The 13,586-nt window shown below is 50.9% G+C and overlaps 1 protein-coding gene across 1 annotated transcript; it reads right to left on the bottom strand.

The window, feature by feature from the left end:
- Nucleotides 1–2,050: 2,050 nt before the first annotated feature.
- Nucleotides 2,051–12,574, bottom strand: DUSP4 (dual specificity phosphatase 4). The gene is made up of 4 exons (XM_050948307.1): nucleotides 12,163–12,574; nucleotides 4,134–4,270; nucleotides 3,203–3,422; nucleotides 2,051–2,645 (listed from the first exon to the last, which is right to left on the bottom strand). Exons 1-4 carry the CDS (start codon nucleotides 12,572–12,574, stop codon nucleotides 2,260–2,262), a joined length of 1,155 nt encoding a protein of 384 aa, XP_050804264.1. The 3' UTR covers nucleotides 2,051–2,259.
- Between the last annotated feature and the right edge of the window lie 1,012 nt (nucleotides 12,575–13,586).

Raw genomic sequence — 13,586 nt, 5'->3', positions numbered from 1 at the left:
CAAGTTCCCAATGTTGACTGGAGCTCAGAGGTACAGCTTAGCTGCCTACGTTGAACATTTGAGCCACACTATCTTCATTTAACAGACTGGTTTGTAATGCAAGGATGAATGTTCTCCTTCCCCTGGTAGGTACTGAGTTTGTTCCTTTAATGGGTAATTTTAGCACATTCCAACCCCGGCTGTCAGGGGCCAAGATGGTGTTTAAGGGGCGCTGAATGAGAAGAGAAACCCCTGCTCAGAAAGGGTTGGTGGGTCATGACTGAGATATCATTTTGGCAAACACTAATGCTTCCTTCTGCCACAAACAGCCCCCCACACGGCAGAACGGTCAGCTTGTCCAGCAGTATTTAGGTCTGGGGAACTGATGGTTCTCAGCTGTGCAACTGTTCTAGGGAAGACAGTTTCAAACAGAACTAAGGCACAACTCCCATGGAGAAATAAACACTGCCAGCAAGGTAAGGGAAGGTCTGTGCCCAAGTGGCCAGAATTGTCCAGCATCCCAGTCACAGCAGATTGAAATAAACAAAGCAGCAGCTAATGGAGCTATTTCAATCTGCTGGGCTGGAAAATTGGGCTTGCTGCCCTGGATCCCAGAGTTGTCTCTACATCACCCAACACAACTAAAACCCAGACTTGTGGCAGGGAGGTTTAGAGCTCCCAGGGTTCAGAGCCCAGGCTCCAGCCCAAGCCAGAATGTCTACACAGCTGTTCATACCCCCCAGCCCAAGCCCAACTCAGCTGACCCGAGTTCTGAGATTCAGTGCTGCAGGGTTCCTGGATTTTTTTTGAGCAGTGCAGACGTACCTTGTTAGCCCCAGATCTCAGTGAAGTAAATGAGAGTTGGGCCAAGGGGACCAGGATCTGCATGCAGCTAGAGTGACACTAGGGACCCTGACAAGGGGACAAAAAGCTAGTCACCACCTAACCAGCAAATGCAGGCTCAGGCAGGATAGAGTCTTAGTAGAGCTGGATTCATTACTGGCTGGAGCAGGGCCTTGCAGACTCATGGCTTTAAAGGATGGGTGCCCACTGACGGACACCATCCACACCCAACTGCACTGTACATTCAGAGGGGGAAAGGCCTCCTGACTCTACAGATAGGACAGTGACACTGTCCTGCCGCAGGTGTCAAGATTCTTCCCTCTTGGAGAAAGAACGCTGCTCAAGTGGATAAAAAGGCTATGCTGAGTTGGGGAATAACATTTCTGAAGCAGCCAGAGCAGCACCCTACTGTCACTGATGCTTATGAATTACTGATCATTGCATGCCATGGTCACAAGCTTCCCAGCATGGCACTGTTACCTTATATCCTCAGAGGATGGAGCCCAAGAAAGCATCCAGAAGCCTTGGCACAGAGTCAACATGAGCTCAGGCCAAGATGCACAAAGTGTTCCAGGTGAGTGTGATGAGTGCAATGCATATGTACAAGCATTGGCCATACCCAAGTAAAGGTACTACCCCTTTCCTGATGCAAGATACAAGCTGGGCTAGGAAGGGGACAGGATAATACCCCTATGAGCTACCCACGCTGCACAGAGTGTTCCTTGGATGGAAGAGTCCATGGCGCAGTGACTGAGTGATCTGAACTCACTTGTGCATTTTCAGGCTGAACACATGTTAATCCCTGTCCCCTGAGAGGAGAATGGTACAGTATCCCCATGTTTGTCCTTGCAGGTGTGTGATAAGATCATTTGTTCTCTAGCTGCTTTGAGACCTGCATGCTGTTGTGCTCGTAGTTAAAACAAAGATTATGCAATCACTGACAGCACAAATGTTGCATTTCAATACTCAGAGGAAAGCACTGCAATCAATCTCATGGTCTCAAACTTTGAGTTTAGCAAGTCCATGTTTTAAAACCAGAAGTCTCCTGCCCAGGTTAAAAATATTTCTGCTGGGTGTTTTTGGGGGTGGAATTAAAGAATTAGGGGGAAAAAAAAATAAAAACCAGGCATTTTAGGAAATTATAAATTTTCTTCCCCAGAACAAAACTGGTCAGACATGTTGTCAGGTTTGGGGAATTCACAACTTCAAGCCTTACTGCTTTAAAAAAAAAGTTATCTATGAGGTAAGAAGTTTCTTTCTGAAAACAAAGGCCCCTATGGTCAGTTTGAAGCCAGCGACAGACCAGCCCTTATTGCTCAGTGTCAAGGCTGGCCAGTGATGCCAGTCAGTTCTTGCAGTCTCATGGCTGGCGGCAGCTGGGAGGGCAGCATCCCTCCTGCTGGAGGCGCTGCCTAGTGCCTTAGCTAGTGCCAGGCGCTAACAGCTGGGTGAGGTGGTGATGGGGCTGTGCAGATAGGGCAGGCTGCTGGGGGTTGCGTGCATGCCCACGGAGACCGGGAAGCTGAACACAAACTGGGAGGTCGGTGTGGAGGAGGCCTTGCCCCGCTCTCTCAGCGTCCCTGAGGGGCTGGCAGCCTCGGCAGCACAGGAGGTCGCCAGTACTTGGGACTCAAACTGCAGCAGCTGACCCATGAAACTGAAGTTGGGGGAGATGATGCTCCTGCGCTGTTTGACAAACTCAAAGGCCTCCTCGAGCTTCACGCGCTTCTTCATCATCAGGTAGGCCAAGCAGATGGTGGCAGAGCGGGAGATGCCAGCCTGGCAGTGCACCAGCACCCGGCCATGGCAGTCCTTCACCAACTCTGGGGGGCAGAAGGGAGGGGGTGTGAATAGCTCATCCCGCTCACACGGACAGCTCGAGAGCACCCCCTGCTGACAAGGGGCCACTGGCACCATAGACAGGAGTTGCCCCACTTCCTGTGGCCTGTTGTGTTGACATCTGCAGGGAACAGCAGCCACAGCCCTGAAGTCTGGGTGATAAGCTCCAGACAACAGCTTGCCAGTAGGCACTGCTGTCAGAGGTCTGAGCACCCACAGCACCCCTGCCTTCCACTGGGGCAGCGGGCACTTGCCCCTCTGGAAAGCAGGCCCCAGAGCTGGCCCACAGCAGGCACCCAAAGTGAGTGAATGCTTTAGAGAACCTTTCCAAACAATGTTTCACTAACAGTGGGGCCTGCCCCACTGTTGGGCCACAGGAAGGTTTGCATAGGGCATGGGGCCCTGGGCAAGTGTATACTTCTCCTGGCCCAGAGGGGAAGCCCCTGGGGCAAGAGTAAGTCAGCCCTCCCCCAACCCCAGTATCTGTCCTCCTCCACAGCCACCACACAGCTCCCAGGCTTAGCCAGCAGAGCACACATACCGATATACTCTATCGCTTCCATGAACCAGGAGCTGATGTCAGCCTTGTGGTTATCCTCCACTGGGATGCACTTGTACTGAAAGTGTCCTTCAAAGTGATTGGGACAGTCCGACGAGACGTTCAAGAGGGCTGTGATGCCCAGTGTGTCCAGCATGTCCCTCCGGGCCGCATGATACGCGCTGCCAAGGTAGAGGAAGGGAAGGATTTCGACTGGGCCTCCCTGTTTCCGGAGAGAGCAACACAGAGATCACTGTCAGAGGGGAACATCGTGGGCAGAAGGGGAAGGAGGGTGGGAGCAGCTACCAGCAAAACCTGCATCTTCAAGAGTGACGCAGGATTCGGGGATCATCTGTCTGAGCGGCCTACTTGGGGCCCTTTGAAGGGGTCTGATTCCCAGGGTCTCATGCCAGGCCACTAAGAACAGAGACATGCAAAATCACTCTGCTTCTGGAAATGTAGGCTCTGGCACCCAGTGGGCAAATAAAACCCTCCAGCTCTGGTGTGAATCCCAAGCAGCTCCACTGAAGCCAGAGAGTCACTCTTGGTTCAGGCCCATGTAACAGAGCAGACTGCACACAGCCATGACAGACTAGTCTCCAGAGCAGCACCTTGTCAAATGGGTTACCTGCTCAACCCTGCTGGAATGGATTATTTCCTCCCAGGAGCCCAGACACCACGGGGACACCCTCTGGAAGAGCAAAATTGTGTCCTGCACACAGCATGACCTCACATGCACTGTACAGGTCAGGTCATGCCATGGGCTCACAAGTGCAGAGCCAGGAGATGGTGGTTTGGGCTCTTTTGTAGAGACTCCCGCCCCTGATGCTCAGGGTGGTATAAGTTTCATGGCATGTGGGAAAACCCTGTAAAACACTGTATCAAGGTCAGTGTGCATGGTGCTCAAAGCAGGGCTGAAGGACAGGGAAGCTACCTGATCATGCAGGGGGGTTCCACAGGAGCTGCACCCCAGTTCGATTGGCTCCATGCTGGTTGGTGGAGAAATGCTGCTCAGGGATTTTGTTTTTGCACAGAATTCTGGGTACTCTGAATAAAACCTCTCGTAGCCTCCTGCAATGAGAGAGAGACAGGCATGAAGGGTCACCCTGCAAAAAAGTGATTTCATTAAACAAATCTGTCTGCAGGAGGCAGCCTGCATTCCCTACCAACCTACAGATCCTAAGGGCGGACAGAATGCAGAGGCCTGGCAGAGCCACTGCAAAGCTGCACAGCAGTGCTACATTTGCCACTAGGTGTCACTACTGCAAGGAAACTGCTGCAGGAGATGACATCAGTCATTTCTAGTCTCCATCTCATAGTACCGGGGCAATGCTACCAGTGCACAGGGAAGGGGAGGGGTCACCTAGGACTGCTAGACTACCTGAGGAACAGTGCCTTCTGGAGCACATGGCATGTCATCTTAAGGAGCCATTCTGAGCTACTTGACCCCACAAGGGGCTATGCTCTGCCCCTCCTCTGGGCTCCCAAGGAGGCATCAGCAGCTCCAGGAAAACCAGTGACAGACAAGAGCATTGAGGCAGCTCAGCACTTCCCAGGATTGGGCCCTGGGCTCCCAAAGTCTCTGCCCAGGGCTAGCTTTTCCCCAGCCCCTGGGTGGCCCTTCTGACCAGCAGACACAGCATCTCACTTGAAATCCTGCAACCGGGGGTGGGGAGGTGAGCACTGTCATCAATACTTCTCTTCTCAGTGACGTGCATGTGTGTTCCCATCACCCAGGAGTCCCTCATCCCAGCGAGGAGAGGCCCTCTAGTTCCTTCCTGTCTGTCACACAACATACCTCCTCCCCACACTGAAGCTACAAAATAACCACCAGGCTGGCAAACCCCCTCCAGTCAGCATTTCTGTAACTCAAGTAAATAACAGAAGCACCATCCTGTACCCACACTGGGCTCAGACCATGTCTCATGGGAGCAGGGGGGAATAAGCCCCCTTTCCGCCACCATTGCAAGCCACCAGTGCACAGAGGGAAGTTGCCATTTACACTGGTTGAGCGCTGTCCCATCCCTGCCCTGCAGAGATCCTTGGTCCTCTCTTGGTCTCCTTGCACCAGGTGGTGATCAGGGCAATCCCCAGTACAGAATCAGTCTTGGATTATTCCATTTTGTGGGTGGTAGCACCACAGCAAGCCAACGCTTACCTGCTCTCACTGACCTCACTGGGGGTAGCTTCCATTGAAGTCAGTGGCATAGGCTGAGGCTCCGAGTGTGGGTACATGGACTCAAAGGGCAACCTTTCCAGGGACTCACCAGACTGCCCTTTTCTTCTCATGCTGCATGCATGGCATGTCCAGTAGCCATGCTGCAGGAAGGGCCCCAGTCTGCTCTTACACACCAGAGCGTTCCCTGCAGCTGAGCTGTGTCCAAGGCAAAGCTGGGCACAAACTCATTTATGATCCAGCCTTAGTCCAGGGTCGGATTTGCAGACCCTGCCAAAGCCATCATTCACCCTCCCCTGCACAAGCCTGGCCTCCAGTATCTGCCTCCTGCCCAACACAAAAATCCCGCACAGGGCACAATTCTAATCTGATCCCCATGGCTCCACTGCACTCCACATGGTTACAGCAGCATGACACCAGGGAGGGACCAGAACCAGATGTCAACCAACCTTGTGTCATCACCTCTGTTCTGAAGAGATGGTTTCTGTGGGACTGCAATTTACACTGCAGAAGTTCTGCACCAGTGGAGCATGACCCCTACCCTTCCAAGGTGTATCACCAGCAGACTAACTGCGTTTGGAAGAGAGTCACAACGTGGGGGCTGTGAGGTCTGTGTGGGGCTGAGAATCTCTGGTATAGGGCATTAGTAGCTGACTGTGGCCACGGCAGTAGCCTGTCTAACCCTTCCCACCAGTTGGCAGACTCAGTGCTCATTTATCAGTTGTCTCTTAATTACTCATACTGGTGCAGTGCCCAGAGACGCCAGTAGTGCTAGGTACTGTACATACACATAAATCCAGCCCCTGCCCCATCAAGCTGACAAATACAGATTTCACATCTCATTTACAGTTTCATTTTGCTTAAAGAAATTTGCCCAAATGCACATATAGCTCTGGAAGTGGTTAGGAGCAAACTAGCACCTTCACTCTCAGGGCTGCTACAATCTTTCCCCAGGTTGCTGTGTCTTCAGGCTGAAAAATCCTGTTGATCAGCTAAGTATCTTTTAGCTTGGAAGGGGACGAGGAAGCAAGGTTTTGCCAGAGTAGATAATAGGAGAATGTCCTGCCATCTTTATCTGCTCGAGCTCCCAAAAGAAAGAATGACCTTGTAAAGGCAACTGTTCTGAGCTGTTTATACCAAGGGGAAAAAAAAAATGACAATTTTGAAGGGCAAAAAACATCTTCAAAGGCACCATACTCCAGAGACTGAAAGCCACCTGGACACAGTGCTGGAGTAAACAGTTGAGTGCTAGCTCAAGTGATAATGGAGAGCAGAAAACAGGTTAGTACCAACTTTCAAAATTAAACTGGTGGGGCCATGGCTGGGTCGCTTCTGTGTCACTGTCTAAAGGAGGTGACATTTGCAGTGTCGGAGACTTCTCTTTCAAGCTACATTGGCCTGCGGCTCTATCCTCCCATTTACACTTTTCACTCTAGTTCCATCCTCTTGGAAATGGGACCACATTGGAGTTAAGGTTTTTATCCTGGACTTGAGGTGGAAAGTACAAAACCAAATGAACTCACAAGCCTGTGCTTAGCACCAGCTCTAACAGAGTTATATGAATGACTCAGGGGAGGGCTGGGGACAAATCAGACTGTTTACTTTGCATCTCATGCAATAATTTACACTTGTGTGAAGCAGCTGTGAAATGCCCCTGGTGTAGTCACTTACACCTATGCAGGTTAGGTTTGTTACCAGATCAGGATGGTTTTACATGGGGTGGGGAATCAGATGCTTATTGTCAATAAGCTCCGGATCTATGCTGCTCTACCTCAGCCCAAGTCTTGTTCTTATTCTTTCCCCACACTACAGTCCTCTCTGCTCAAAAGAGCTTTTTTAAGTTAATTCTTGGCCCAGTTCCCCCATGCTTTGCAGTTTATGGAATCAGACAATGCTTATCCCTGTGAGTAAGGGTTTGCTGTATCACACATTAAAAAAACCCACACAAACACATCTGATGATGCTGTAGAAACAGCTTGTTGGTTTTCACAATTGTTCATGTGATATTCAATCACAGATGGCTTCATATTTTCCTACCAACAGACAAAACAGAGCTGTTATTGATTGGTTCTAGTGCCCAGAATCTCAAAGGTCATCTGTTTACTTCCAGGGATATTTCTCTTTTAAACACTAGTGATCTTTGAGTCCTGGTAAACGTTGACCTCTGTTTAAAAATCCATATTGTGCATGTAATTAAGCTGTTTTATCATCAGTGCAGGAATCTAGCCATACTAGGGCTAGGTCTACACTACGCACCTTCTAGCGACATAGCGGTGCCACTAAAAGGTGTGCTGTGTAGCTCCTCTGTCGGCAGGAGAGCTCTCCCTCCTCCCCTAATGAGTGGCATTAGGAGCCATCTCCTGCCCACAAAGCACTGTTCACACCAGCATTTTTCATTGGTAAAAGTTGTGTCGCTTAGGGTGTGTTTTTTTCCCCCCCCTCTCACATCCCTGCACAACAAGAGTCCAGTGTAGACAAAGCCCAAGGCCTATGCTTTCTAGGCTAGTTGCTGAAATCTTAATCTACAGATGTGTTTCATCCCAGCCAGACTACTGCAGTTCTGGGTTTGCAGGTCTTCAATTACTGTTCCTTGGTGGCAACTTCTATAAAACCCAGCAGACTGATTACTGGGCTACATTTCTCCTAATATGGGGCAGTATGTTGGAAGCACATTCACTGAAATACAGCAAAAGGTAGATTTCAGGTATGCTTAGTTATCAGCTCTTTTAGGCCTGTAAAGAGAGCACATCAAATTCTCATGCACCCTTATTTTGTAGATCTCAGGCTCTGCATTTTTCCTCCCTGCCTTTGAGGTGTGACTCTGTAGCATAATCAGCAGCAAAAAAGAATTGCAGTCAGATGGAAGAGTACCCACAGTCCAACACTCACCACACAAACAGGTGAGCTGACAGCCTCTGCATTCATAGAAACACTCACGCTTTGGAAGGAAGAATAGAAATGGGTAGTAGGACAATTCACTGAGCTGGTGGGGGTGTTACATGACACCTTCTCTTTACAACTGCTAGACTCCCACATGAGATTACCATTTTGACAGAATTCTGGTTTCTCTTGTTTGATACCTATAAACAGTTTTCACGTTTTAAGTCTTTAGGGCTTGGATCTCCACATCACACTCAGGGGAAACTCCACCAGACACTGGTGCAGTGTGTGTCTCAGAGGACAGAACTGAACTGCAGCATCAGGCCACAGGTTGTCCTCCACAGTCAGCTTCCAGATGGCACCTCTGTCTTCCATACATAGGAACTGATGGCGAGGGGTGAAATCCTGGCCCCACTGAAATCAAAGGGTGTTTTGCCATTGACTGCAATGGGGCCAGGATTTAGTCTCAGATTCAAGCTTCATCTAGGCTGGAGTGACTAACAGCAATGAAGTACTCACAATCTGGCCCTAAGGACAGGTTAGTGGTGAGCAATGCTTCTTGGGTGTGCAATTCTTCATGGATTCAATCCTGAATAAAGGCTGGGATTTAGATCTAGTTTGACTGCACTGGTAAAAAAAACTGAACTGGAAATTTGCATTGACTGTGCAACTAGTGGGGAACAGGCTCAGTTTCAGCAAAGCACTCACACAGGTTCTACTGTATTCATCCCTGTTCACCTCCTATTGAAGCCAATGGGACTGTTTTGCAGGATCAAGGCCAAAGAAGGGATACACCTTCACAATTTGCTGCCCGATTTAAAAATCTGATGCTAACATTTCACTCCATCCTGAGGCTCTGCTGCTTGCATTATTGAATGTTGTTTCCCTAACCCTTTTCCTTGATAGGCAGCCTCTATATTAGACACTGCACTCTGTGACAGCCAGAAGCCCAAGGTGGGGATTACAAGTAATACAGAGTCAGATTGTTCTACCAGAATGTCATAGCTGTGATTACAGCAGCTGCAGGATGTGAGCAGGCAGGATGGTCTATAGAAGAAAGGTCTGTGGAGCTGCAGGTTCTTGGTTCTTAACTGGGATTTAGCCACTGCTTCACTAGGTGTTTGGAAAGACATTTGATCTCCTTGTGCAGCTGGGTTAACTGGAGTACAACTGCTTTAAAGAATGGTTTTATTATAAAGCAGGTATTACATGTCAACTCAAATGACTCCAATTATATAACAGTAATCCACACACAATTTTTAAAACGACAGATTAAAGTGAACTTAACAACAGAATTGAGGTCTGATATTGCTCCCATTAGAAGCAGGTTTACCCCCACTCCCGTATCTTAAATGCTATACAAACACCCTTGAGTGTAATAGGTCTTTCTTGGGAAAGGTTGAGAAAGGAGCATAAATACTGCCAAATTAAGTGTAAAAATATAATAAGAAAAGCCAAAAAGGAGTCTTAAGAACAGCTAGCCAAAAACTCAAGAGAACATCAGAAGCAGGAAGCCTGCTAAACAACTTGTGGGGCCCCTGGATGATCGAAATACAAAAGGAGCGCTTAAAGACGATAAAGTCATTGCGGAGAAACTAAATGGATTCTTTGCTTCAGTCTTCATGGCTGAGGACTTTATTTTTTTTTCTTCTCATGGCTGAGGATGTTAGGGGGATTCCCAGACCTACGCTGTCCTTTGTAGGTGACAAATCTGAGAAACTGTCATAGACTGAAGTGTCAGAGGTGGTTTTGGAATTAATTGATAAACTTAACAGTAACAAGTCACCAGGACCAGATGGCATTCACCCAAGAGTTCTGAAAGAACTCAAATGTGAAATTGCACCACTATTAACTCTGGTTTGTAACCTGTCCTTAAAATCAGCTTCTGTACCCAATGACTGGAAGATAGCCAACGTAACACCAATACTTAAAAAAAAGGGCTCCAGAGGTGATCCCAGCAATTACATACCAGTAAGTCTAATGTCAGTGCCAGGCAAATTAGTTGAAACAAGTAAACAAAATTGTCAGACACAGAGAACACCACAAATTGTTGGGCAAAAGTCAACAAGTTTCTGTAAATGGAAATCATGTCTTATTAATCTGTTAGAGATCTTTCAAGGGATCAACAAACATGTGGACAAGGGGATCCAGTGGACATAGTGTACTTGGATTTCCAGAAAGCCTTTGACAAGGTCCCTCACCAAAGGCTCTTCCGTAAATTAAGTTGTCATGGGAGAAGAGGGAAGATCCTTTTGTGGACTGAGCACTGGTTAAAACACAGTTAACAAAGGGTAGGAAGAAATGCTAAATTCTCAGAATGGACAGGGGTAACTAGTGGTTTTCCAAGGGTTAGTCCTAGAATCAGTTCTATTCAACTTATTCATAAATGATCTGGAGAAAGGGGTAAAAAGTAGGGTGGCAAAGTTTGCTGATGATACTAAACTGCTCAATATAGTTAAGACCAAAGCAGACTGTGAAAAACTTCAAAAAGATCTCACAAAACTAAGTGCTTGGGCAACAAAATGGCAAATGAAATTTAAAGTGGATAAGTGTAAAGTAATGCACACTGGAAAAAAACCCCAACTATACATACAATATGATGGGGGCTAATTTAGCTACAACAAATCAGGAAAGAGATCTTGGTGTTATCGTGAATAGTTCTCTGAAGTCGTCCATGCACTGTGCAGCGGCAGTGAAAAAAGCAAACAGGATGTTAGGAATAATGAAAAAGGGGATTGAGAATGAGACAGGATTGTAAACAGAAGCCAATCTGGCTGGCACCCTTCTGGATTTCATTTTTGTAACAAACACCCAGGTCAGGTGGTTCCGCCTCCCCAGGTAAAGTGTTAATGGGGGGTGGGGGTGGGAAAGGAAGAGAAAACCGGACAAACTAAACCGAAAAAAAATCCTGCAACTCGCCTTCGCGGTTCAGCCAAAGGTCACCAGTAGTATTTCCCAGCAGCTGACCAGCCAAATGGGCAGGAAACTGCAGCACACAATAAACCCCCCTGTTCTGGGGGACCCACCAGCCACAGGCGTGCTGCCTAGGCAGCCTCCAGCTAACAAAGGGGAAGGAAGCAGGCGAGGGGGTGGGAGTGCCCCCGAGTCCGAGGCTGGCTGGGAGTGTGAGAGCATGAATGGAATGTGCCACTGAATGGAAGGAAACGCAGGAGCCGCGCCCCGCCCCGCGCTACACCCGGAGCAGCCCCGCTGCCACCCGGCAACACCTGCTCTGGCGGGGGGGCAGAGCGACCCGCACACGCCACTGCCCGCTGCGCTAAGAAATGCGGCAGGGCGCTCTGCACGGGCGGGCCCGGGCACAGGGCGAGTCCAGCCGCACAGGCCGCCCCACTGCAAGGCAGGTCAGACCCCCGCACATAAAGTCACAGAGCAACGGCGGCTAGTCTGCCCCATAACACTGCGCAGAGAGCCAGGGACCACAGGGGACCCCGCCTACCCGCCTGCCACCTGCAATATCCATGGGTCACACTTAACCCTCTTGTAGCCTCGGGATTTATGCACAGAGCTCCCCCCCCATGCATGCACAGAGCTCCCCCGGCACGCACCCTCCCCCCCATATGCACAGAGCTCCCCCGGCACGCACCCTCCCCGCCCCCCCATGCACAGAGCTCCCCCGGCACGCACCCTCCCCGCCCCCCCCCATGCACAGAGCTCCCCCGGCACGCACGCTCCCCCTCCCCGCCCCCCCCATGCACAGAGCTCCCCCGGCACGCACGCTCCCCCTCCCCGCCCCCCCATGCACAGAGCTCCCCCGGCACGCCCCAGCATGCAGAGCCCCCTCTCCCGCGGCACGCCCCCCGCACGCAGAGAGCCCCCCTCCCTTCCCCTCCCGCGGCACGCCCCCCATGCCCCCTCCCGCGGTACGGCCCCCCCAGCCCGCGCGCACCTTTGAGCAGGCGGATGTCGGGGCGCGCCGTGTCGCGGCGCAGCGCCCGGACCACCAGCCAGACGGTGCTGTCCTCCCGCAGGCTCTCGGCGCGGGCGCTGCGCTCGTCGTACAGCACCACGGCGGAGTAGAGGCCGGCGCGCAGGCGGGCGCGCACCTCGGCCTCGGCCGGCAGGATCTGCTCCAGGCTCACTGCGCCCTTGGCGCGGCGCCGCACGATGCTGTTGCAGCGCACGCTGAGCGCGCCGCGGATGTGGCCGGCGCTGTGGGCCAGGAAGGGCCGGCAGTCCAGCAGCAGGCAGCGCCCGGGCTTGGGGTTCGAGCCCGGCCCCGGCCCCGGCCCCGGCCCCTCCGGCTCGCGGCGCAGCAGCCGCCGCAGCGCGCTGCCCTCCACCTCGCGCAGCTCCCCCATGGCGGGCGGGAGGGCAGCGCGCAACCCACCCCGAGCGCTCGGCCGGGCCCGGCCCTTTACAGCGTCCGGCCCCGCCCGCGCCACGTCACCGCCCGCCTCCATTCACAAAAGCGGGGGGGAGCGCTGCTCCGGCTGCTGAATGAGGGCGCCAGGCGGGGTTCTGCTGCTCGGGGCATTTGCTCCACTGAGGTCTGTCCTGAGGGGCCGCAGAGAGACCTGCAGGGTGGGAAAGGGGAGATAGCTCAGTGGTTTGAGTATTGGCCTGCTAAACCCAGGGGTAGAGGGTTCAATCCTTGAGGGGGCCCTTTGATGGTCTTGCTTTGAGCAGGGGGTTGGACTAGATGACCTCCTGAGGTCCCTTCTAACCCTCATTTTTGATGAGTCTATGAATACTTTGCAGCTGGGTTGGCCAGCATCGTCCTTGTCTTTTGCCACAGAGGGCCCTATTTATAGCTTTCTGATGTTGGGGGAAATGTTTTCTTCCCTGGTCATTCAGCCCCCACATTGCCCCAGGAGATGGCATGAATTGCACCATAGTGACCCTGGCGGGAGTGATTTGGGTATCATATTTGAAAAGCAGTGGATGCTAAGAGATCCTTTGCATGGCTGGGCTTTTATTTTTAATGTGAGTAGATAGGGGATTTCATTTGGAACAAGACTGTCATAGGACCTCTCCCACTGACATGCTTGTAATGCCATGGATGAGTGATGTCAGCTTAACGTAGAAGGAAGCCTAAACTGTGGGATTTAGTGATTTTTTTTTTTAAGGAAAAAAGCTGAAGCTGACATCCCCCTTCATACCCATGTGATTAGGTTCCTGGCAACCACTAGGCTTCCATTTCCATGTTCCTTCTGTGGAGAAATGATTATTTCAAACAAACAAACCAGTGCACCTGATTCTGTGAGCATTTCACACACATACTGAAATGCACGCCCACTTCCCAGAACCCAATAGGTACTGAAATGCATCTGGCAGGTCTGCATTTTTTCTTGCTATTAATAAAATCAGATC

The sequence above is a fragment of the Gopherus flavomarginatus genome, chromosome 3 (genome assembly GCF_025201925.1).
Source record: "Gopherus flavomarginatus isolate rGopFla2 chromosome 3, rGopFla2.mat.asm, whole genome shotgun sequence".
In the NCBI taxonomy this organism is placed as follows: Eukaryota; Metazoa; Chordata; order Testudines; family Testudinidae; genus Gopherus; species Gopherus flavomarginatus.
Note: the sequence above shows the minus strand (reverse complement) of the source record. Positions and strands in the feature narration are given on the sequence as shown.

Excerpts from the sequence above, each read along its gene's own strand:
- DUSP4 (XM_050948307.1), bottom strand. The coding sequence starts at position 12,574 with ATGGGGGAGCTGCGCGAGGTGGAGGGCAGCGCGCTGCGGCGGCTGCTG. Across the intron at positions 3,423-4,133 it reads GAACCCCCCTGCATGATCAG|GGAGGCCCAGTCGAAATCCT; the intron begins GTAGCTTCCCTG and ends CTCCGGAAACAG. Across the intron at positions 2,646-3,202 it reads GGAAGCGATAGAGTATATCG|AGTTGGTGAAGGACTGCCAT; the intron begins GTATGTGTGCTC and ends TCTGCCCCCCAG.